At 45.0% G+C, this 25,572-nt stretch overlaps 1 protein-coding gene across 5 annotated transcripts; it reads right to left on the bottom strand.

Annotated features, from left to right (window-relative positions):
* Positions 1-627: 627 nt before the first annotated feature.
* TXNDC15 (thioredoxin domain containing 15) lies at positions 628-25,344 on the bottom strand. 5 transcript variants are annotated; one of them, XM_003900113.4, is made up of 5 exons: positions 23,997-24,777; positions 12,959-13,446; positions 7,243-7,406; positions 4,382-4,512; positions 628-1,348 (listed from the first exon to the last, which is right to left on the bottom strand). In XM_003900113.4, the coding sequence occupies exons 1-5, from the start codon at positions 24,061-24,063 to the stop codon at positions 1,152-1,154; spliced, it is 1,047 nt and encodes a 348-aa protein (XP_003900162.1). In that variant the 5' UTR covers positions 24,064-24,777; the 3' UTR covers positions 628-1,151. The 5 variants fall into 5 exon arrangements, with proteins under 5 accessions (XP_003900162.1, XP_021795395.1, XP_017815369.1 ...); XM_021939703.1 differs by lacking the exon at positions 23,997-24,777 and adding an exon at positions 23,720-23,929; XM_017959880.2 differs by lacking the exon at positions 23,997-24,777 and adding an exon at positions 18,099-18,429.
* Between the last annotated feature and the right edge of the window lie 228 nt (positions 25,345-25,572).

Raw genomic sequence — 25,572 nt, 5'->3', positions numbered from 1 at the left:
ACGTCATCTTAAAAAATAAATTTTAAAAATTAAAAAAATAAAAGTTTGTTTAAATTACATGTTGTCTCTCTACTAAATGTGTCTTGAACTAGACTAGAATCAACTTGTGGGCAAGAAGTGTGTTCTATACTTTAATACTTCTTTTTTTTTTTTGATACGGAGTGTCGCTCTTGTTGCACAGGCTGGAGTGCAGTGGCATGATCTCGGCTCACTGCAACCTCTGCCTCCGGGGTTCAAGTGATTCTCCTGCCTCAGCTTCCCAAGTAGCTGGGATTACAGGCACCTGCCACCAAACCCAGCTAATATTTTGTATTTTTAGTAGGGACGGGGTTTCACCAAGTTGGCCAGGCTGGTCTCAAAACTCCTGACCTCAAGTGATCCTCCCACCTTAGCCTCCCAAAGTGCTGGGATTACAGGCGTCAGCCACTGTGCCCAGCCTGCTGGGAACATTTTAAGGTTCAATTAATGCATGCTGGTTAGATAACTATGATTAAAATGTATACATTAGCATAGAACTGACAATAATTGAGCTTTAGTTACAGCATTTCCTTTCTCCTAACATCTCCCTTACCCAGAAACAACTTAAAACACTTCAAATTTTTTGAGTGAAAGTAGAGATCACAAACATCAAGGTATTTGATTCTTTTATTTTCCATCACTTGCTACTTGAGGGGGTCACACTAACCAATTCTCGTTACATACTTTCCTGCTATGGACTCTGGAAGAAAAATTGCAAAGAAACAGAAAACTAACCTTCTTAAACATATATAAGAAATCAAGGGTTTCCTAAAACTATTATCTGAGAGTCCTATTTTTGCCTTCTGTATAGTAAGCATGTCATTCTACTCACTGTTCTACCAGAATACATCTTCACATTTCAAACTGGATTACTTTTCAAATACTGGATTAAGTTCATGCAGTAAAAACAAGAATAGTCCACTCTATTGAATATTTTTGCATTTGCTTATTGCAATACTAGTTAAAACACCAGTTTATAATTTTTTTATACATTCAGTTGTTCAACAAATGATTCTTTTAATCTGACTGAAGTTTCAAGTCAACACGTCACTGGAGAAAATGTATGAAACTGTAGCACTAATTTCTGAAACGAAGGATTGAAGTTCCTCTTTCCAACTTCTTTCAGTCCACCACTACTCCACATGTTCCTGCTCTTGTCCTGGAATTAGCCACCGAATACTCTCAGTTCGAATGGTAGCATACATAATAAAACTAATTAAAAAGAATAAGGAAAATACAAGCAACCAGTCCACACTTTTTATCAAAGTGCTGGGAAGAGGGCCTATTTGGTCAGCTTGAGTAACCACCACATTCTTCTTGGCTTCTATACCTGAAAGAAAAATCACTGGTTTCAAATCAGACAGAAAAAGCACCCACCACAGACTTTTTCTCAAGTATTATGTGTGGTATGCAAAATGACATGCAGTCCTAAAATAAGCACTGCCACTAGTATATATATTAATATCTGCGATGGATTTCACTTGCCTGTCAGTATAATTTGTAAGTTGCCTTTCTCCCCACCGCATCAAAGGATCAGGAATCCATTCAGCTATTCACAACTAAAACACTAGAATTTCTGTGAACACATCAGCAGTTTATTACTCAATGTGTTTATAAGAGTTGTCTTTTGGTGTCTTTTGAGACCAAAGTTCAGTAAGTAACTAGTAAAACTCCTCTCAGGCGTCTACAGAATGTTTTCACAGGTTAAGTAATGCTAAATGCAAAATGTTTTTTGTTTTGTTTTTTTGAGACAGAGTCTTGCTCTGTCGCCCTGGCTGGAGTGCAGTGGCGCGATCCTTGGCTCACTGCAAGCTCCGCCTCCTGGGTTCAAGCGATTCTCCTGCCTCAGCCTCCCAAGTAGCTAGGATTTGGCTAATTTTTTTGTATTTTTAGTAGAGATGGGGTTTCACCACGTTGGCCAGGTTGGTCTTGAACTTCAGACCTCAGTTGATCCGCCCACCTCAGTCTCCCAAAGTGTTGGGATTACAGGCGTGAGCCACCGCACCTGGCCCCAAAATGCTTTTAATAATTTACTGAAAGAACTGTTATAACAGCAAGCCACCACTGGGAACAGGGATTACCAAAGATGCTCTGACTCCCAGATTTGTGTTCTAGGTTTTCTTAGAGCATTGAACAAAATGGCTTCCTCTCCACACATCAATCGAAATGACAATCAGGGATCCATGACAAGACTTGGACTAGCTAACCACCTTGTAATATCCTACCTTTACTCCTATCAGCCAACTCAGCTCTTTTTTCTTTAGTGTTAGCTAAAATGATTATATGCACCTTAATATATATGCAATGTGTGTTATAGTTTGTATTTATTTCCAGGGAGTACACTTTGGGAAGAGTAGGATGCTCACAAGTGAGACAGTGAGGCTTTAGAGGAATGAACTTTTCCAATGGAGGTAATTTTTTCAATTTACAATGCTTTACAATGTTTTACAAATAAAAAATAAGGCCATATGTTTTGGCAAATATTAAGGAATTAAGATAGCATCTACAAATGGATTAATAAATGGAACAGTAGCAGCAAAGAAAATGAACAAAACATAACCACACATGATAATGCAGGTGCATCTCACAAGCATACCATTGCATGAAAAAATCAGACACAAAAGAAAAATATCCTGTATGTCTCCATTAATACGAAGTCCAAAACAAGTTAACACTGTCTATGATATTAGGAGTCAAGACTGTGGTTATCTTGGGGAAGGCAGGAGCACTGGTGCTGAAGGGAGGCTGGTAATGTTCTGTTTCTTTTTTTTTTTTTGAGACAGAGTCTCACTCTGTCAAGCAGGCTGGAATGCAGTACTACGATCTCAACTCACTGCAGCCTCTGCCTCCTGGACTCAAGCAATTTTCATGCCTCAGACTCCCGAGTAGCTGGGACTACAAGCACCCACCACCATGCCCAGCTAGTTTTTGTATTTTTAGTAGAGACACGGTTTCGCCATGTTGGCCAGGCTGATCTCGAACTCCTGGCCTCAAGTGATCCGCCCACACAGGCTTCCCAAAGTCTTGGGTTTACAGGCATAAACCAATGTTCTGTTTCTTGATCAGAGTGGTTACCCAGGGTATTCACTTTGTGAAAATTCATCACCCTGTACACTCATGATTTATGCATACCTTTGTGTAAATATTAAGTGAAAAATGTGCGTTAAAAGTTGTAAGTAAAGTGTATGGTATGTGAATTATATTTCAATAAAACTTGTTTTAAAGTGTCTATAATAGGCCAGGCATGGTGGCTCACACCTGTAATCCCAGCATTCTGGGAGGCCGAGGCAGGCAGATCACTGGAGATTAGGAGTGCAGGCCCGGCCTGGCCAAGGTGGTGAAACCCTGTCTCTACTAAAAAATATAACAATTAGCCAGGTGTGGTGGTGCCCACCTATAATCCCAGCTACTAGGAAGGCTAAGGCAGGAGAATCGTTTTAACCCAGGGGGCAGAGGTTGCAGTGAGCTGAGATTGTGCCACTGCACTCCAGACTGGGTGACAGAGCGAGATTCCGTCTCAATCAATCAATAAAGTATCTATAAGAGACCGGGCACAGTGGCTCACACCTGTAGTCCCAGCACTTTGGGAGGCAGAGGCGGGTGGATCACTTGAGACCAGGAGATTGAGACCAGCCTGGCCAACAAGGCGAAACCCTGTCTCTACTAAAAATACATAAATTAGCTGGGCATGGTGGTACACAACTGTAATCCCAACTACTCAGGAGGCCGAGGCACACAAATCACTTGAACCTAGGAGGGGGAGGCTGCAGTGAGCCGAGATCACACCACTGCACTCCAGCCTGGGCAACAAAGACTCTGCCTCAAAAAAAAAGAAAAAAGGCGGGGCGCGGTGGCTCACGCCTGTAATCCCAGCACCTTGGGAGGCCAAGGCGGGTGGATCACGAGGTCAGGAGATTGAGACCATCCTGGCTAACATGGTGAAACACCATCTCTACTAAAAAGACAAAAAATTATCTGGGCGAGGTGGTGGGCGCCTGTAGTCCCAGCTACTCGGGAGGCTGAGGCAGGAGAATGGCATGAACCCAGGAGGTGGAGCTTGCAGTGAGCTGAGATCGCGCCACTGCACTCCAGCCTGGGCGACAGAGGGAGACTCCGTCTCAAAAAAGAAAAAAAAAGTTGGGGGGGAAGTGTCTATAATAATTAAAATTACCTATTCATGTTAAGCTTCATACTGATTGGGAAGTATTTAACAGGATTATAACAGTTCATTAGAAGAGCGGTTTTACAACTCAAAGTCAGTCTTGAATCCTTCACTTAAGGATTATAGCAGATCAGAACCCACAGAAGGCACAGACCCCCAGCAATAGAATATCTTCTTCCTTAGCACATTACTTCCACATACCTGTCTGATTAAAAATGAAGATTTTCAGTGTTTCCAGTGTTCGATCTGTATGATTAAATCTAGCCATTGGTTTAGCTCCTTGAAATAATAAAATATTAGGAACAGCTACGGTGCCAAACCTGGTAGAAAGGCTACAAGAGAAAGAAGTTAAAAAACCTGAATTTATTATTAATAGAGGGCTTTCTCATACGATTACCATCTCAGAATGGACAAAAATAAATGAGGAAGTTGCATGTGACCTACAGAGATTTCTGACACTTGAAACTTTCGGCTTTTTCATTTGTTTCTGACCTCTTTGCTTATGGGTCATGGCTGGGGGCACTCCTTTTCTGCAATCTGAGTTGCCTTCAATTATAATATGGATCTACCCATGGCACAATTATTCCACTAGCTAAGTTCATGTCTACAGAAACCAGACCAGAAAACTCTAATTCATGGACAAAGCACACTCTGTCAATTTACTTGACAGAAAAAATTTCCAACTCTTCAGAATGCCCATCCCTGTCCCTCAAAAAAAGATCAACTTACAGTAGGCAATTAGTTTGGTAAGCTGGCACAAAGGAGTACATGATCTAACAAACACACCAGGATGTTCACAATTAGGGCAGGATGACTTGTTTGGAAGTAATGTAACTGAGGGGGCTTATTTCACCTTTACATAATACAGACTAGTGGTGATAAGCTCCCAAGTCAAAACACTCGGGGTTGAAGCCTCAGTTCTGCCACTGAACCAGTGTGAACTCTGGGCAGATTATTTAACCTCGCTACAGATTATTTAACCTCGCTAAGCCTCAGTTTTCCACATTAGTAAAATAGTAATATTGTATAACCAGGATTTTTTTCTTTTGTATACATGCTATAACTTAAATATTAACATAAGAAGCAAACATGTCCCAGCCCATATAATAAGCGCAAGAGCCTTAGTCTCCATAATTAAGGCGCCACACCAGGTACAACATGGAGCTGAAGGAAAAAAGAAGAAAGCAGGTTGGGGAGGGAGTTGTGGGAGAGGCAGGAGGGACAGTGTGAGACCCAGAACCAAAGAGCACTGAGTATGCCTGGGGGCAGTGGAGGCCCCACCAAAGCTGGACACTGACGTGATCTGTCCTTCCAATCAGTCTGCTCCCTTGGGCCCAGTCACTTAGATATCACCCAGAAGCCTATATGAAAATTACTCATTTGTTGAGCCACTTCTTTCTTCATAAACAGTTTCAGGTAAACATTGGCAATTATATTCCCACAATGAAAATCAGTGGAATACAATTTTTTTTTTTTGTTTTTTGAGACAGGGTCTCACTCTGTCGCCCAGGCTGGAGTACAGTCTCACTCTGTCGCCCAGGCTGGAGTACAGTGGCAGGATCATGGCTCACTGTGATCTTGACCTCCCCAGGCTCAGGCAATCCTTCCATCTCAGCCTCCCAAGTAGCTGGGGTACCACAGGTATGTGCCACCATCCTCAGTCAATTTTTTGTATTTTTTTTTTTGTAGAGATGGGGTTCTGCCATGTTGTCCAGGCTGATCTCAAACTCTTGGGCTCAAGCGATCCTTCTACCTCGGCCTCTCAAAGTGATGGGATTACAGGTGTGAGCCACTGCACCTGGCCTCAAGTACAGAGCAACAGAAGTTTACTCAACTTCATTTTACCACCAATTGACCATTTTTCAGATGTTCTAGATTTATTTACACACAACCTCCTTGTTGAGGCTGACCTGCTAAGAAGCATCTGATCTGGAAGAGAAGAACAGTTTATAACTCATGCACAATCGCGGCACTTAGGAGAAACATACCATCTCAACAAAGTTCTCTGTAACTTACTTTACTAAACATTTAAAAAAGACAGACCTCGGCCAGGCACAGTGGCTCACGCCTATAATCCCAGCACTTTGGGAGGCCGAGGCGGGCGGATCACGAGGTCAGGAGTTTGAGACCAGCCTGGCCAACATGGTGAAACCCTGTCTCTTCTAAAAATACAAAATTAGCCAGGCATGGTGGCAGGTGCCTGTAATCCCAGCTACTCAGGAGGCTGAGGCAGGAGAATCACTTGAACCCAGGAGGCGGAGGTTGCAGTGAGCCAAGATCACACCACTACACTCCAGCCTGGGAGACAGAGCGAGATTCCACCTCAAAAAAAAAAAAAAAAAAAAAAAGACAAGCCTGTCTAGGCTAGTCTAGGCAGCCTAGGACTACTGCATGGCTGTAGTCCTACTACTCAGGAGGTTAAGTCAGGAGGATCCCTTGAGCCCAGGAGTTCAAAGCCAGCCTGGACAAAAACCCAGTGATTGATACACAAGAAATATAAAACAAAGGTAAATGTCATGTTAAAGAGCTAAATTAATTCATCACTTGATCGAGTGCCTACTACAGAACATGACTGCAAGAATAAGTACGGAGGAAAGAAAGAAGGAAAGAGGAAAAGGGAAAAGAAGGAAAGAAAAAGAAAAAGAAAGGAAGAAATCCTGAGTAGACACAAAACAGGGGTGCTAGGAATTAGGCACTTGGGATGGGGATTGAACCTGCGCGTTAAAGTCACAAAGGAATATCCCACTGTGATAGCAATTGTGCTGATTCAGTCTGGCTACAGCCCTCAAAAGTCTTCTGGCCCCTCCCCTGCCATCAGGTGCTATCACCTGCCACCTTTAAATCCACCACACAGAGAACAGCCCACTTTCTTTAAAGGGCCTCCACAAAGTGACAGCTCCCTCAGGAGTATGACAATCCTCAATATTCACTCTTGCCTTGCCTTCAATCCCAGGACAAAGCTCATGTCCCCCTCCTCTGCTTCTAACTTAACTAATTAGGACCTCCAATAACTGCAACCATCAGGCAGGAGGATGGATGTAAACCCCACCCACGGAAGATACCTGCTGTGCTGAGATGCATCCAGTGCCAAAAAGTGAAGAGCTGGAAATGCCCGGGGCAGAGAGTTAAAGTGAGGGGCCAAACTGGCAGAAAAGCGGCACCACGGGGTGTAAAACAGGACTAGAGTACAGTCACTACCGTTTGGGTTCAGAAAATCCATAAGGTCCTGTGGTAAAAGAAACAAGCATTAAAGTCAGCAGTAAAAGTACATTTTTCTGAAAGGATACCCAAGAAACAGGACACACTGCTGCTCCAGGGAGAGAAACGGGTGGGTGGGAGCAGCGAGAGGAGGGACCCTCAGGAAACTTTTGGATTTTGAACCATATGAATCCAGGAATCAGCAAAAAAGTACGATCAAAAACTACCAATTTTTTTAAGTCTTGCTGAATTAAGCAGAAAGTTTTAAACTTTCCTCTGCACTTTCCTAATATTACAACAGTTATTTTAATATTTTTCATAATTCATCATTTCAAATACAGGCATACCTCATTTGACTGCATTTCACTCCACTGCACTTTGCAGACATTGTATTTTTTGCAGATTGAAGGTTTGTGGCAACTCTGCATCGAGTAAGTTTTCAAATAGCGTGTGCTCAATTTTGTGTCTGTGTCACATTTTGGTAATTCTTGCAATATTTCAAAGTTTTTCATTATTATTATAACTGTTATGGTGATCTATGATCAGTATCTTTGATGTTACTGTTGTCACTGTTTTGGGGTGCCACAAGCTGTACCCATAGAAGATAGTGAACTTTATCAATAAATGTCTAGTTCTGACTGCTCCACCAACCAGCTGTTCCACATCTCTCTCCCTCTCCTCTGGCCTCTCCCTCAGACATAACAATATTGAAATTAGATGAATTAATAACCCTGCAGTGGCCTCTGTTTAAGTGAAAGGAAGAGTTGCACAGCTCTCATTGTAAATCAAAGCCAAAAATGATTGATTAAGCTTAGTGAGGAAGCCATGTCGAATGCCAACATAGGATACAGGCTGAAAGCTAGGCCTCTTACACCAAACAGCCACGTTACAAACGCAAAGGAAAAGTTTTTAAAGGAAGTTAATGTGCTCCTCCATCCAGTGCAGTGACCTCTGATGCTTCAAAATAAAAATAAAAATAAGTGCTACTCAGTGAATACACAAATGATAAGAAAGCAAAACAGCGTTATTGCTCATATGGAGAAAATCTTAATGCCATGGATAAAGATCAAACCAGTTACAACATTTAAGCCAAAGCCTAAATCCAGAGCAAGGCCATCTCTTCAATTCTACAAAGGCTGAGAGAAGTGAGGAAGCTGCAGAGGAAAAGTCTGAAGTTAGCTGGGGTTGGCTCATGAGGTTTGAGAAAGAAGCTGTCTCTAGAACATAAAAGTGCAAGGTGAGGCAGCAAGTGCTGATAGAGAAGCTACAACATAGTAACATCAAAGACCAATGAAAAAAAAAGAGAGAGAGAAGCTGCAACAACTTACCCAGAACATCTAGCTAAGAGAATTGATGAAGGTGGCTATACTCAACAACCAATTTTCATGTAGATAAAACAGCCTTCTATCGGAATAAGATGGCTCCTAAGACTTTCATAGCTAGATAAGAGATGTCAATGCCTGGCTTCAAAGGACAGGCGGACTCTTTTTAGAGGCCAATGCAGCTGGTGTCTTATTTATTTATTTGACAATAAGTCTTATTTATTTATTTATTTGACAAGGTCTTTCTCTGTCACCCAGGCTGGAGTACAGTGGCATAATCATGGCTCACGGCAGCCTCAACCTCCTAGGTTCAAGCAATCCTGCCTCAGTCTCCCAAGTAGCTGGTGCCCACCACCACGCCTGGCAAATTTTTGTACTTTTTGTAGAGACAGGGTTTCACCATGTTCCCCAGGCTGGTCTGGAACTCCTAGGTTTAAGCAATCCACCCACCTTGGCCTCTGAAAGTACTGGGATTACAGGTATGAGCAACCGCAGGGCCAATGCTCACTGCTCATTGCCCATTCTGAAAATCCTAGGGCCTTTAAAAATTATGCTAAATTTACTTTGCCAGTGCTCTAGAAAAGGAACAACAAAGCCTGGATGACAATATATCTGTTTACAGCATGGTTTCCTGAGTATTTTAGGCCCACTGTTGAGACCTACTGCTCAGAAAAAAAGATTCCTTTCAAAATATTATACTCATTGACAATGCATCTGGTCACCCAAGAGTTCTGGTGGAGATGCACAAGGAGATGAATGTTGTTTTCAGGCCTGCTAACACAGTATCCATTCTGCAGCCCACAAATCAAGGGGGGATTTCAACTTTTAACTCTTATTATTTAAGAAATATATTTCAGGCCGGGCGCGGTGGCTCAAGCCTGTAATCCCAGCACTTTGGGAGGCCGAGGCGGGTGGATCACGAGGTCAGGAGATCGAGACTATCCTGGCTAACATGGTGAAACCCCGTCTCTACTAAAAATACAAAAAACTAGCCGGGCGTGGTGGCGGGCGCCTGTAGTCTCAGCTACTTGGGAGGCTGAGGCGGGAGAATGGCGTGAACCCGGGAGGCGGAGCTTGCAGTGAGCCGAGATCACGCCACTGCACTCCAGCCTGGGAGACACAGCGAGACTCCGTCTCAAAAAAAAAAAAAAAAAAAAAAAAGAAATATATTTCATAAGGCTATAGTTGCCATAGATAGCAATTCCTCTGATGGATTTGGGCAAAATAAACTGAAAACCTTTTGGAAATGATTTACCATTCTAGATGACTTTTAAAATATTTGTGATTCATGGGAGGTGGTCAAAATATCAACATTAACAGGCATTTGGAATAAGCTGACTCCAACCCTCATGGATGACGTTGAGGAGTTCAAGACTTCAATGGAGGGTGGAATTGCAGATGTGATAGAAATAGCAAGAAAACTAGGATTAGAAGTGGAGTCTGAAGATAGGACTGAATTGCTACAATCTCATGATAAAACTTGAAGAGATGAGGAGTTGCTTTTTATGGATAAAAAAAGAAAGTAGTTTTTTGAGATGGAATCTACGCCTGGTGAAGATGCTGTGAACACTGTTGAAATGACGACAAAGGATTTACAATATTCCATAAACTTAGCTGATAATGCAGTCGCAGGGTTTAGAGGATTGACTCCAAATTTGAAAGAAATTCTACTGTGGGTAAAATGCTATCAAACAGCATTGCATGCTACAGAGAATTCTTTTGTGAAAGAAGAATCAATCAGTGTGGCAAACTTCAATGTTGTCTTAAGAAACTGTGGGCCACAGGCCAGGCGTGGTGGCTCCTGCCTGTAATCCCAGCACTTTGGAAGGCCAAGGTGGGCAGATCACTTGAGGTCAGGAGTTCGAGACCAGCCTGGCCAACATGGTGAAACCCTGTCTCTACTAAAAATACAAAAATCAGCTGGGTATGTGGTGCACACCTCTAATCCCAGCTACTTGGCGAGAGGTTGCAGTGGGAGAATAGCTCGAACCTGGTAGATGGAGGTTGCAGTGAGCTGAGATCAGGCCACTGCACTCCCGCCTGGGTGACACAGTGAGACTCCATCTCAAAAAAAAAAAAAGAAAAGAAAAAGAAAAAGAAAGAGAGAAACTGTGGACCAGGCATGGTGGTTCACAACTCACAACACTTTGAGAAGCCAAGACAGGAGGATCACTTGAACCCAGGAGTTTGCGACCAGCTTATGCAACATAGTTTGACCTCATCTCTACAGAAAAAAGAAAAAAATTAGCCAGGCATGGTGGCACATGCCTGTATTCCCAGCTACTCGGGAGGCTGAGCTGGGAGGATCACTTGAGCCTGGGAGGTCAAAGCTGCAGTGAGCCATGGTCTCACCACTGCACTCCAGCCTGGGTGACAGAGCAATACTCTTGTCTCAAAGAAATTGCCAGAGCCACCCCAACCCTCAGTAACTACCATCCTGATCAGTCAGCAGCCATCAACATCAAGGCAAGACCCTCTACCAGCAAAAAGATTACAACTCACTGAAGGCTCAAGTGATCGTTAGCATTTTTTAGCAGTATTTTTAAATTAAGGTATATACATTTTTTAAACATAATGCTACTGCATACTTAATAAACTACAATATAGTATGACTTCTGTATGCACTGGGAAACCAAAAAACTCATGTGATTTGCTACACTTCGATATTTGCTTTATCACAGTGGTCTGGAACCAAACCTGCAGTATCTTTGAGGAATGCCTGCACTAAGTACTCACAGGGTCCGGGCAATTGCCCCCACCTTTGAATTGTGCATCTCAAACCATCTAAAATGGAATTATTAGAGGACTATGATCTCAGATTCAAACTATCATCTCAGCAGAGCTAAGTCTGAACTAAGCAGTCATATCGATGTATTTGGCCAAAGGTTAGATCAATTAAAGAGCACACTGTTCTAGCAAGCCGCAGTGTCTCACATCTGTAATCCCAACACTCTGGGAGGCCAAAGTGGGCAAATCAGTTGAAGTCAGGAGTTTGAGACCAGCCTGGCCAACATGGTAAAACCTCATTTCCACTAAAAATACAAAAATTAGCCAGGCGTGGTGGCATGTGCCCATAATCCCAGCTACTCGGGAGGCTGAGGCAGTAGAACCACTTGAACCCGGGAGGCAGAGGTCGTAGTGAACCCAGATCCTCCCATTGCACTCCAGCCTGGGTGACAGAGAGAGACTCTGTCTCAAAAAAAGAAAAAGAGTACACCATCCCTGCCACCACCTGTTTAATCCATAACTCAGATTGTTTAAACTGCTCTCCCCAGTCATGTGAGTAACACCTGTGAGAGTCCCACAGACCACAGCATCTACAGGCACTCAAGAGTGGATGCAAAGCCAGCGCCAAGCAGTGCCCTTGGAGGAGCTTTGTGCACTAAAGGTGCTGTAACCTCATTGACAACAAGCAATCACAGCTCTTAGAGTCAGGATTTACCTGTCTTACATAAGCAGTGTGAATACATCCTACCCTTCTGTTTTCGGAACCACCCCACAGAAACTGTCAGTCATTGATGAAAGAGAAACTTTTCATCAATATAACATATTTTCCAGGGGCATTACTAAATAATGGTAAATTATCATTTTACTAATCCAGATATGTTTAAGTTGCCTGTATAATAAATAAATACTTCATTTAGAAGAAGAAAAATGGCCGGGCATGGTGGCTCATGCCTGTAGTTCCAGCACTTTGGGAAGCCGAGGTGGCTGGATTACCTGAGGTCAGGAGTTTGAGACCAGCGTGGCCAACATGGTGAAACCCATTTCTACTAAAAATACAAAATTAGCCAGACATGGTGGTGCATGCTTGTAATCCCAGCTATACGGGAGACTGAGGCAGGAAAATCATTTGAACTCAGGAGGTGGAAGTTGCAGTGGGCCAAGATCATGCCATTGCACTCCAGCCTAGGTGACAAGATCAAAACTCTGTCTCAAAAAGAAAAAAAATGCTATGATTTTGGTGCCAAGCAACGATCTGTCCACTGGGATTTTTATCGTGAGGTTTGGTGGTGGGACTGGCCCAAAGATAACTAGGTTTAGGCCACCTGAAAAGCATAATCAACACTAGTTATATCTCCTTGTTTCCGTATAAACATCACAGAGGGCAAAGTCGATTTTCACTAAAGCAGCCATTAAATGCTATCTCGCTTACAATATGATCAAGATCGTGACTTTCCATTTCAAAGTTGATAGGGTATTAATCATAAAATAAATGTACTGAAAAGGAGAAAAGCACTAAATAATGTTTCCTTACCTGTGACATATTTAAAATTTTCAGAGTGAAATTTTCTAATCCAGTAATGTTTCTCTCCTCACAGTTCACCTTTGGGGATTTCAGACTTTCAGTGTTATTGGAGTCCTCTGTCGGGGCTGCGTCCGATTCCGCCACTTCTGGCTCTGTGTAATACTCCTCTTCTCTATCCGGGAAGTGTGCTCCAGCACCATCCAAAGAGAAAAGGCTCTCTCGGAGGTTGCACCTTGAGTCCTCCTCTCCTCCAGCGCCACAGGTGCCGCCGCTAGGCTCTGAACTCACTTTGTCCTCAGCTTCCCCAGGAATCACAGACAGCATCACCATGTGATCGCCTTGAGTGTCCAGCCCCAGCACCGCATTGGCCTCTTCTGCCGCCCTGTCCTGGCCCATCGGGTCATGTAGGAGCTCCTCCTCACCCAGGTACACAGCCCCCACCTGAAGAGGGTGAGCAGGCTGCTCCTCTGCCCATAAGCGACCACTTTCCTCTGCAACTAAAACATGCCAGCACATTCAGAGTCACACTTGACTTCAAAACAAATGAACCCCAAAGAATTATAGTTCCCCTCTAACATGAAATTTTCCCCTCTGGAGACAAAAAGGTCTCCTTTCGTTAAACTATCAGAGAGCTACCCACCATTTCCCAGGTTAGGAAGACGGTCACGAGCAGGTACTATTAATAGATTAATGAATGTCAAAGAAGGCCAGGCACGGTGGCTCACGCCTGTAATCCTAGCACTTTGGGAGGTCCCAAGGCAGGCGGATCACTTGAGGTCAGGACTTCAAGACTAGCTTGGCCAACATGGGGAAACCCTGTCTCTATTAAAAATGCAAAAATTAGCTGGGCATGGTGGCAGGCACCTGTAATCCCAGCTACTAGGGAGGCTGAGGTAAGGGGATTGCTTGAACCTAGGAGGCGGAGGTTGCAGTGAGCCAAGACTGTGCCACTGCACTCCAGTCTGGGTGACAGAGAAAGACTCCGTCTCAAAAAACAAACAAACAAACAAAATAATGAATGTCAAATAATAGACACACAGCTCTGCCCTAAACTTGCTGCTTGCCATGTGGATCATAGCCAAAAACATCCCAGTTAGATATCTAATTAGGAAAATAGAATATAAACACTTACATTTTTTGATAAGATTTTCATTTGTTTGATAGTATCCAAGAAAATGATCATAATTTTATGCAAGATTCTACTAGAGCAAAGCATCTTTGCACACATTATAACCGTTCTGTGAGATGGGCAAGACAAGGGTTATCAAGCTCACTGAACAGGTAACTAGGCAAGGCACAGAGAGGCTCAGCACAGTGTCTGATGGCACACAGATAGTAAGCAGCAAAGCCAAGTCTGGGAGCAAAGTCTTCTGGCTGCTACTCCAGAACGAGCCGTAGGCCCCCTGCCATGATACCTCAGGGATGCTGAGCCACAGTGCCTGAAGAACTGCTCAAGCTACACAGCAGCTCCTTCCTGAGGTAGCCTCTGACAACTGGACTCTGCTCTCCTGCCTGCTACCCTTGGGAGTGCTGGGAGATGGGTTTGGCAGCAGCAGGAGGAAGAAGAGAACTTTCTCCCACTTTGGAGCTAGAAGATGGATCTTGAGCATAATGATCAGATAAGGGAAGAGTCCCAGGCAGTCTCATACATCCATTTACCCATCTCCACTCAGCTCCGTAGCAATGCCTCCTGCCCTCCAACTCTTATCAACTCAACACCAGCTGCCAGACTTTGTGCCGGGGACCAACCAGCAGAAACCAATGAGGCCAGCAGCCCTCAGGAAACCTCACCATGTGGTTAGGAAACCACCGGCTGGGTGATGGGCTCTGCGTGCCAAGAGCATGTCACTGGAGTGTCAGTGACCAACTGACTTCAAAGTTGGGAAGGTCTGGGGGCTTCCTAAGGTATGACATTTGTATAAGATCTCAAAGAATATCCCTGTAGAGTTTTTTGTTGTTGCTGATGCATAATAGATGTACATAGTTTCAAAGCACATGTGATAATCAATATATTCATGCAATTTGTAAAGATCAGATCCATGCATTGGGGATATCCATCACCTTAAATATTTGTCTTTTCTTCATGCTAGAATCATTCAAATTCTTCTCTTCTAGCTATTTTGAATTAAACAATAGGCTGTTATGAGCTACAGTTACCCAACGGATCTACCTCGCACTAGGGCATAGAGCTCTGTGGATTCACTCAGAGATTCAAAAACATTATCTGGGAATTCTGCTTCTGGCCAAGATGGAATAACAAGAACCAGATTTACCTTCCCTACTGAAACAACCAAATAAACAGATAATATATATAAAACAACAGTTTCAGGAAATTAGTTATCAGGCAACAGAGGATAGTGACATCCGAGAAACAGGCGACAAATGAAGAGAACCCTACAACTGCTCCAACTTACTGCCTTGACGGCGTTCCCACTGTGGCTCAAGGAGGGGAAATCCCGGCAGAGCCCAGCAGACTCTCCCAGTTGAAGTGATGGAGCTAAGAGTCCAAGGAGACCAAGAAGCAATAGTTTGCAAAACAGAATACTGCAGATGAGAGAGCTATATAGAGAGGGGACTCCAGAGATCTGTAGAGGACCCCTGCTAAGTATACAGCAGGGTACTGGTCAGCACATGCATGTGAGTAAACTACCCAATGCCACAGAAAGAACTATCAGAAAGGATGAGAAGGAACAGTATCCAACATTCACTCAGAGCAGGGAATGGTACCTCTTCTTACCAGCTAGACTGGAAAACTTCATAATTCACAGGGCACTGAGTAGAGTATACAAAAGGCCCTGCCTCAGTAGTGGGACACTATTAACCCTAAAGAAAATACAGCTTGCTTGCTTAAAAGCAAAACCTGAAAGAATCAAGCTGTTCTCAAGTAACTTAATTGTACCCCAGAATAAAGCTCGAGAATATATATAGGGGGCCAGGCACGGTGGCTCACGCCTGTAGTCCCAGCAATTTGGGAGGCCAAGATGCGTGGATCACCTGAGGTCAGGAGTTTGAGACCAGCTTGACCAACATGGTGAAACTCCGTCTGACCAACATGGTGAAACCCCGTCTCTACTAAAATATTAAAAATTAGCCATGCATGGTGGCGGGCACCTGTAATTTCAGCTACTCAGGATGCTAAGGCAGGAGAATCGCTTGAACCCAGGAGGTGGAGGTTGCAGTGAGCAGAGATCGTGCCATTGCACTCCAGCCTGGACAGCAAGAGCAAAACTCTGTCTCAGAGAAAAAAAAAAAGAATATGTATAGGGAATCTAAAATATCCAGCATTCAAGAAAGTAAAATTCATGCCTGGCATCCAATAAAAACTTATCAGACATATAAAGAAGCAGGCAAATAGGACACATAATGAGAAAAATCAATCAACACTGACCCAGAACTTGCACCCATGTCAGAATTAGCAGACGAGGATATTAAAACAATAATTATAACTGTATTACATTCAAAAAGTAAAGTAGATATCAAGATATAAGATATTAAAAAATATAAAATCTACCTGGGAGGCAGAGGTTGCAGTGAGCCGAGATCAAGCCATCGCACTCCAGCCTGGGCAAAAGAGTGAGACCCTGTCTCAAAAAAATAACTAAATAAAAATAAAAACCATCAAACTGTACCTTTTTTTTTCTTTTTGAGACTGAGTCTCGCTCTGTTGTCCAGGTTGGAGTGCAGTGGCATGATCTCAGCTCACTGCAGCCTCCGCCTCCCAGGTTCAAGCAATTCTCCCACCTCAGCCTCCCAAGTAGCTAGGATTACAGGCGTGAGCCACTGCACCCGGCTAATTATTATGTATTTTTGCTAGAGACGGGATTTTGCCATGTTGGCCAGGCTGGTCTCAAACTCCTGGCCTCAAGTGATCTACCCGCCTCAGCCTCCCAAATTCTGGGATTATAGGCACGATCCACTGCGCCCATCCCAAATCATACTTTTAAAGATGTAAACTACAGTAACTACATTGTCTGAGATGAAAACTGCACTGTATGAGATTAATGGCAAATTAGACAATGCAGAAGAAAATAGTCAACTTGAAGACAGCAATAGAACCTATCCAAAATGAAACACACAGGAAAAAAAAAGAATGGAAAGAAATTAAGAGCATCAGTGGGCTGTAGGACAATTTCAAGTGGCCTAATGTACAGATAACTGGAGTACTGGCCAAGAGAATAGAATGGAGGAACAGAAAAATATTTGAAGAAATCATAGCCAAAAACTTTCCAAACTTGGTAAAAACTATAAATCCACAGATCCAAGAAACTCAACAAAACCCAAACTCAATGAACTACAACAAAGCACATCACAATCAAATTGCTCAAAACCAGTTACAAAGAAAAAAATCTTAAAAGCAGCCAGAGGGGGGCAAAAAAAAACATCATGTAGCGAGGAACAAAGGACAACAACAGGTTTCTCACTGGAACAAAGGACAACAACAGGTTTCTCACTGAAAACAAAGCAAGCCAGAGCGGCATCTCTGACTACAAAAACTACAATGTCTGAGATGAAAAAAAAACTGCACTGCATGAGATTAATGGCAAATTAGACATCAGAGAAGAAAAATCCTATAAATCTAGAATTCTGTATACGGAAAAAATATCTTTCAAAAACAAAGGTGGCATACATCAGTAATCCCAGCTACTCAGGAGGCTGAGGCAGGAGAATCACTTAGACCCAGGAGACAGAGGTTGCAGTGAGCCGAGAGATTGTGCCACTGCACTCCAGCCGGGGCAACAGAGTGAGACTCCGTCTCAAAAAAAAAAAAGAAAAAAAAAATTCTTTTGGCTGGGCACAGTGGCTCACGCCTGTAATCCCAGCACTTTGGGAGACCGAGGTGGGTGGATCACTTGAGGTCAGGAGTTCCAGAACAGCCTAGCCAACATGGTGAAACCCCATATCTACTAACAATACAAAAAAAAATTAGCCAGGCATAGTAGCGGGCACCTGTAATCCCAACTACTTGGGAGGCTGAGTCAAGAGAATCGCTTCAACCGGGGAGGCAGAGGTTGCAGTGACCTGAGATAGTGCCACTGCACTCCAACCTGCGCTACAGGCGAGACTCCATCTCAAAAAAAAAAAAAAAAAAAAGGTGAAATAAATACTTCTTCACGTCTTCAGACATACAAAAGCTGAAAGAATTCATTACCAGCAAACCCAAAAATCTTCAAGAATCTTCAATCTTCAATCTTGTCGTTTACCAGCAAACGACAAAAATCTTCAAGGAAGTCCTTCAAGCAGAAGAAAAATGTTAACAGTTGGAAATATGGATCCACATAAAGAAATAGAGAACCCAAAATGGTAACTACATGGATAAATATACACAATTCTTTCCAAAAATCTAGCTACAAAGGAGGGGAGGAAGGTAGGGTAGATTCGCTACAGGCAGGGAAGACTAAGCGAGGTTTCTATTTCGGTATTCGGAACATAGGAGCAATTTGAGGATACACAAAGCGTATGAGAAAGCAGGTAAGAAGGGGCCGGGTGCGGTGACTCACGCCAGTAATCCCAGTACTTTGGGAGGCCAAGGAGGGCGGATCCCTTGAGGTCAGGAGTTCGAGACCAGCTTGGCCAACATGGTGAAACCCCATCTGTACTAAAAATACAAAAATTAGCCAGGCATAGTGGCATGCACCTGTAATCCCAGCTACTTGGGAGGCTGAGGCAGGAGACTTGAACTTGGGAGGCTGAGGCTGCAGTGAGCTGAGAATCACACCACTGCACTCCACCTGGGCAACAGAGCGAGACTCTGTATCCAAAAAAAAGAAAGCAGGTAAGAAGGGAGAGGTGGCAATGGAGGTTACGTAGGACAGAGTTTAGGACTTGGGCAGCAAAGTGAGTCTTTAGCAGAAGGTCAAGCACTTCTGTGACTACAATCCAGAGAAAGGGCTGGGTGCCTGGGAAGGGAGCTTTGCCAATTCGGTGGAGGGGCGGGATCACATTGGCGGTATTTCTATAGCCTTTTATTTCTGTAGCCTTTGGTTAATGAGTGTGTATTGCCTGTATGATCAGAAGAAAAAACAAACACACATGTTTTCTGTGTCATCCACAAGACAAAGCAGGAAATGAAGCCAGAGAGGCTAAGAGTCTGGAAAAGAAAGGATGCCAGGTTTGGGGTCCAACCCTACTCCCAAACACGGCAGCTCTACAGATTTGCTCTTGCTACCTAGTCAACGTTCTAGGTTCCACAAGTAAATGCAGAATGCCAAAACGAAGAACCTCAAGAGAAAAAAATCAGGGCACAAGTTATAATCTGGTTCTGTCTGATCACCCTCAGATAGCCCCTGCACAAAATCAAAATGGAGTGTAAGTGGTGCATGGAGCTGGTATTTTAAGTTCAAGAGTGTTGTCCCCTCCATCCCCCTGCACCTTGTAAAAATATTTAAGTACATAGTACAGATTAGGAACAAAAAAACTTACGCCTTCAGGTACCAGTGTTTTCATTTAGGAATTAGGAAGCAAAGAAACACTGAATTATTCCACAAGAAGATAAAAATGTCATACTATATGACAGCCATTGAACCCTCCCATGCTAATGTGCCTTTCTTTTTTGTTTTTTCTTTGAGACGGAGTCTTGCTCTGTTGCCCAGGCTGGAGCACGGTGGCACGATCTCAGCTCACTGCAGCCTCCATCTCCCGGGTTGAAGCGATTCTCCTGCCTCAGCCTCCCAAAGAGCTGGGATTACAGATGCGCACCACCACACCCGGCTACTTTTTTAATTTTTAGTAGAGATGGGGTTTCACCATGTTGGCCAGACTGGTCTCACACTTTTGGCCTCAAATAATCCACCCACCTTGGCCTCCCAATGTGCTGGAACTACAGGCGTGAGTCACTGCGCCCAACTGGTAATGTGCCTTTTAAGAGACTGCAGTTTGAGCTATACATAAAGTGATAATTATTGCACCACTCGCAGCAAAGAAGTTGTCTGGACAAGTGTGAGGGCACCATGCCAACTCTGCCAGGGAGCCCTAGCCTAGGTCAGCACCTTCACACCCTTCCAGCTTTTCTCAGAAGGCTCTTTACCAGCTGCAGGTGTTTTCACAATGGCTTCTCGCAGGAAAGCCAAATGAGGAGGGACCAAAAACAGCCAGGGGTTGGAGGGACAGCAATCCATATTTTCCATAGGCAATACTGTGTGCTCATTTAGCAAATGGAGACAATACCACCAGGATGTAGAAAATTCCAAGGCTACTGTGAAGATTAAATGAGAAAAGATGTGTATGGTTCCTGTAGGTTAAGCACTCCATAAATGGCTGTGGTGATGATGATGATGACGACGACGACTGGTGCTTACAATTCAAAGAGATGGAAAGGCACAATAACACAATAACTAAGTTCTATTAATTCACCTGCAGGCCAGGCTTGCTGGTTCATACCTGTAATCCTAACACTTTGGGAGGCCAAGGCGGGCAGATCACTTGAGGTCAGGAGTTCGAGACCAGCCTGGCCAACATGGTGAAACCCCATCTCTACTAAAAAATACAAAAATTAGGCCGGGCGCGGTGGCTCACGCCTGTAATACCAGCACTTTGGGAGACCAAGGCGGGCAGATCACCTGAGGTCAGGAGTTCAAGACCAGCCTGGCCAACATAGTGAAACCCCATCTCTACTAAAAATACCAAAAATTAGCCAGGCATAGTGACAGGCGCCTGTAATCCTAGCTACTCAGGAGGCTGAGACAGAAGAATCACTTGAACGCAGGAGGCGGAGGTTGCAGTGAGCCAAGATCGTGCCATTGCACTCCAGGCTGAGCAACAAGAGCAAAACTCCATCTCAAAAAAAAAAAAAAAAAAAAAATCAGCCAGGCATGGTGGTGCATGCCTGTAATCCCAGCTACTTGGGAGGCTGACGCAGGAGAATCATTTGAACCCAGGAGGTGGAGGTTGCAGTGAGCTGAGATGGTGTCACTGCACTCCAGCCTGAGCGACAAGAGTGAGACTCTGTCTCAAAAAAAAAAAAAAAATTTACCTGCTAAACACATTCACAATCCATCTACTTTCCCCATCCTGACTAACACTTCTCAGCAAAGGCCACAGCCAGCTCTCGTCTGGGCAACTGCTGTAGCCAGCTAAACTGTTCTCCCTGGTCAGCCTGCTATCCCCACTCCAGACCCTGATCTTCACAGCAATACAAGTGAAACTGAAAGATAAAAGGCATATCTGATCATGTCACTCCCTTGCTAAAACTCTTTCAGCAGCTTCCCCCACCCTGTGAATGCATCTGCATTCTGTAGCAGAGCTACCAGGCCCCAGTGTGGCCTCTATCTGCACTCTCACCTGTGGCCATCAGATCTCTCTAGTCCCTGATCATTTATACTCCCCCTATCCCCACCTGCCTTAGAGCCTTCCTGAGGGTTGTTTCTCTGCTGGGAAGCGTCCTCCTGCTTAATCCTTCATCCTCCTCATTCAGATCTCACCCTAAATGTCACCTCTGTAAGGACACATTCCCTGACCCTCAGATCAGGGTGGGAGGTCTCCCATTACAGCTCCCAAAAATGCCCTGGGACTCTCCTTGATGCATTTCTCAGTCTTGCAATTTTCTTAGTAATTTGTAGTTATTTAGTGGCTACCTTCCCCAAAGGCCTGCTGCTCTGACTCACCACTGGATCCCCAGTGCCCAGCATCTGCTAGCTGACTGCCTAGGTTAGACTGGCATAGGGGTATTGAAGCCAGGAGTGTGCTTCCATTCCTAGACACCTGGATAGCATTGCTACCTCCAGGTTGTTTAGTCTCTCAGGGCCTCAGCATCTGAGGCTAACATAGTCTGCCTGTGGCATCCTCTGCTAAAAAAAAAAACAAAAAAACAAAAAAACAAACAAACAAAAAAAACACACACACACACACCCCTTATATTTTCAGCTACTCTGAGAAGAAATCAGCAGGTGAAGTTCCTTCTGTCTTCACCCCATTCATGGCCTGACCATGATGACCAAAGACCCAAGCTGAACCCTCAATCAGCCAGGGTTCTGCCAGGAAGCAGAACATTTAACTTGGGCAAGTTGAGGAGAGTTTAATGAAGGGACCACTAATGTGTAGGCTGGGTGGAGAGAAATGAAAAGCAATGGTAAGGAACTCCAAGGCCAATAACAGGAGAGGGGGAGCCAGTTACCACTCACAGAGCTTAAGAGTCCAGAGAGAGAAGTAGTCACAAAACCTTGAAACATCAAGGGTAACACAGAGGGCAGCTTTCTAGAATTCAATGCCTTCCACTGGGGGCAAAGCCAGCCTGCAATAACCTCTCAGGGAGGGAGTGGAGAGCATCAATACCCTGACCTCACTCTCCCCTCATTCCAACGCAATGGAAGCAAGACAGTAGGACAGTTGGTATTTATTCCACACAGGACAGCCACACAGGGCACAGAGCAGGGTGGAGGGGCTGAAACAGAAGCTATCCAACACATGCCATCACCTCTGTGAGGCTGGCAGTTGAGTGTAGTGAAAATGCAGAGGTTGGGCTCTGAAGTCAGGCAGACATGGGCTTGAATCAACGCTCCTCAACTTCTGGCTGTATGACCTTGTCAAAGGACTTACTGGCTCTGAGTCTCAGTTGACTTCTATAAAATGAGAACAATAACATCTACTGCATATGCGTTTAAAAATTACTAAGGCCAAGCACAGTGGCTCAAGCCTATAAACCCAGTACTCTGGAAGGCCGAGGCGGGTGGATCACCTGAGGTCAGGAGTTCGAGACCAGCCTGGCCAACATGGTGGAACATCATCTCTACTAAAAATACAAAAATTAGCTGGGCGTGGTGGCAGACACCTGTAATCCCAGCTACTCGGGAGGCTGAGACACGAGAATCGCTTGAACCCAGGAGTCAGAGGTTGCAATGAGCCGAGATGGCGCCACTGCACTCCAGCCTGGGCAACAGAGCCAGACTCCACCTCAAAAAATAAAAAATAAATAAAAATAAAAATAAAAATTACATAAACCGGGAGCAGTGGCTCACACCTGTAATCCCACCACCTTGGGAAACAGGTGGGAGGATCACTTAAGCCCAGGATCAAGGCTGCAGCGAGCCATGATCGGCCACTGCACTCCAGCCTGGGCAACAGAGCAAGCCTTCATCTCTTAAAAAAACAAAAACAAAACAGTAAAGATTCCAAAAGATGATGCCTGTAAAGCACTGAGCACAGCACCTGGTACCCAGTGAGTGCTTTCATTCATGGTAATTGTGTTACTACGACTCACCCTTCTCCACAACCCTCTGCTATCCTGCCTCCATCCAGGACACCCCAGGGAAAAGAAAGACCTGTCTGTTCCTGTTAAGGTCTGAATGACAAGCAAGGCCGAGGGTCTGGACTTTAACAGGACTATGAGGAGTGGGGTGAAGGGGCATGAAAGTAAGGCCTCCACTCCCCACCCTCGCCATGCCTCTAGGGTGGCTGCCTTCCCCACCGGCAAGCTGCGGGTTACCGGGAGTCTCCCGTGTTTCTCGTCTGTTTTTCATGCAGCGATTGAACAAGGGTGGCCTCCTTAAGACAGTGGTCCAGCAGCGTGGACTCCAGCGTGGGCTTTGGCGTCAGAGACAGGCTTCTGCCACTTACCAGAAGCGCAAACTTAGGCGGGGCCTCAGCATCTTCATTTGTGAAATGGAGACACTAAATGGAACCGAGGGTTTGTGGGAGCATTAAATGGGATAATGATGTAAATAAAGCACGATGCACAGTACCTGGCTCCTAATACGGCGACAACAAATGTCGGTATTTGATATGATGTTATTAATAATAAAGTGCTCACACCAGAGGGTGTGCCTCAGCAGCACTCACCGGACTGTCCCCTCTGGCTACCAGCCGCCAGCTGAAGGCGGCCTGAACGCGGCCCAACCACGTCCAGGCTCCCGCCCACCGGCCCTCCGCCCGCCGGCCCCTTTCCACCGGCCACGAGCGGGCGGTGAGCGGGGAGAGAAGTCAGGGAGACGCGCCCGGGAGGACGCCAGGAAGGGGTGAGCCGCGCACCGCCGGCCTTCGCGCAGGTCCAGAGCGTCGCCCCAGTGGACCTCAGCTCGCCGAGTCATCTCATGCACCGCCCCCGGCCCACACTCACCCTCCACGCCGCGGACGGGACGCCCCAGCACCCACAGCAGTACTTGCCACCAGCTGAGGAGCCGCATGACGCGGGGCGGTCGTCGACCGGCAGCCAGGACCACTGCCCAGGCCGAAAGGCAACCCGCGCACGGCTACGCGAGTCGTGCTACCAGCCCGAGGAAGGCTGGGGGAGGAGAGTGTGGGAGCGCGGGCGCGGCCCCGCGCCGCCATCTTAACACCTGGCAGCTGTGGCGGGCGCCATCTTGGAGTCGGGCGGATGGCGTCTAGCCGCTGGCCGTCGCCGCTGGACTGGAGACCCCATTAGGAGCTAAGCGCCAGACGTCGCAGGTCGTTTTGAACTCTGCTGACCATAGAGTTCAGAGCAGGGCTCTGGCAGAGGCCCATGGCCTCCTTTCTTCCCTCTGAAGTCAGGGCTTGGCTGCTTGAAGCACTGCGCCCCCGTAAGGAGGGTTTTCCACGCTTCATTCCCAGAGCCAGAAAGGCCCAGAAGCCTTCCTTTCTAGTGCCCCATCGAGGTGCAGAAACCTTGGAGGCTGCAAATCTTCTAATCTCTTGCCTTACCCGTACTCCCCTACCTAGGGTTGCCACATAGAATACCTGATACCCAGTTATATTTGAATTTCACATAATGAATATTTTTTACTGTAACCCTTATAGAATAAGGGATATACCCTAAAACTGAGCATTCTGTAACTTTGTGACATCTGGCAACCCTAACCCTACCTATCAACTCAGGGCAGGAGAGGTTGATTTTAACTGATTTACCTTACAGGGCAATCTCTATCTTTAAGTATGGTTGGGGCCATGAGCATCATTGGCTCTGGCTCATGGTGGAGGTGGAGCCACCTCGAACATAAAGAACATAGGAAAGGGCTTAGAATGAGGAAAGCGTAGATGGGGAGATGAGGACAGGGCTCTGCCTTCCCAAGCAAACGCACAGAGCGGGAGTCTTAAGAGAAAATTCTCGGAATAGAGAGGATGATACCAGTAATTAGGGTATTTTGGCGGGGATGGCCTGCTAAAATGGAATAAGGCAATTTTTAAGCAGCCACCAGTACTAAATCAGTGCAGAGTGCAGCTTTTCAAACTTACAAGGTTGGAAAAATAGAAACTGATTTAAAATATATCATTCTATTGGTTAACATAGCAATGGTAAGGGAACCTGGGTTTTTTGGCCGCTTGATGAATCCCAGCTTCAGCACATGTGATAGTACACACTGAGCAGGTTATGTAACTTAAAGTTCAGTTTCTTCATCTGTAAAGTGGAGATGAAGTTGTATAGAGTCTTATAGATGAAATGAGATGTAAAGTGATGAGCACAGTGCCCTGGGGCACAGGAAGCATTTCCAAGTGGTAGCTATTATTAATTGAATAATACAATTATGATGGAGTAGCCATAGTCCCCTTATCTCTATGCCCATCAAAGAGACACTGTTAGGCCAGAAAGATGCATCGTTAATCTGACCCTGTTTATGATTCTTTTATCCTAAATACGTTGGTATGGTTTTGCTGTTGTAGATCCTCAAGTGCCATCTTGTGGGTCCGGAAGAATATGAAACAATGAACATGGATAA

This window comes from Papio anubis, chromosome 5 (genome assembly GCF_008728515.1).
Source record: "Papio anubis isolate 15944 chromosome 5, Panubis1.0, whole genome shotgun sequence".
NCBI classification, from domain to species: domain Eukaryota; kingdom Metazoa; phylum Chordata; class Mammalia; order Primates; family Cercopithecidae; genus Papio; species Papio anubis.
The sequence above is the reverse complement of the archived record's forward strand: the minus strand, read 5'-3'. Positions and strand labels throughout refer to the sequence as shown.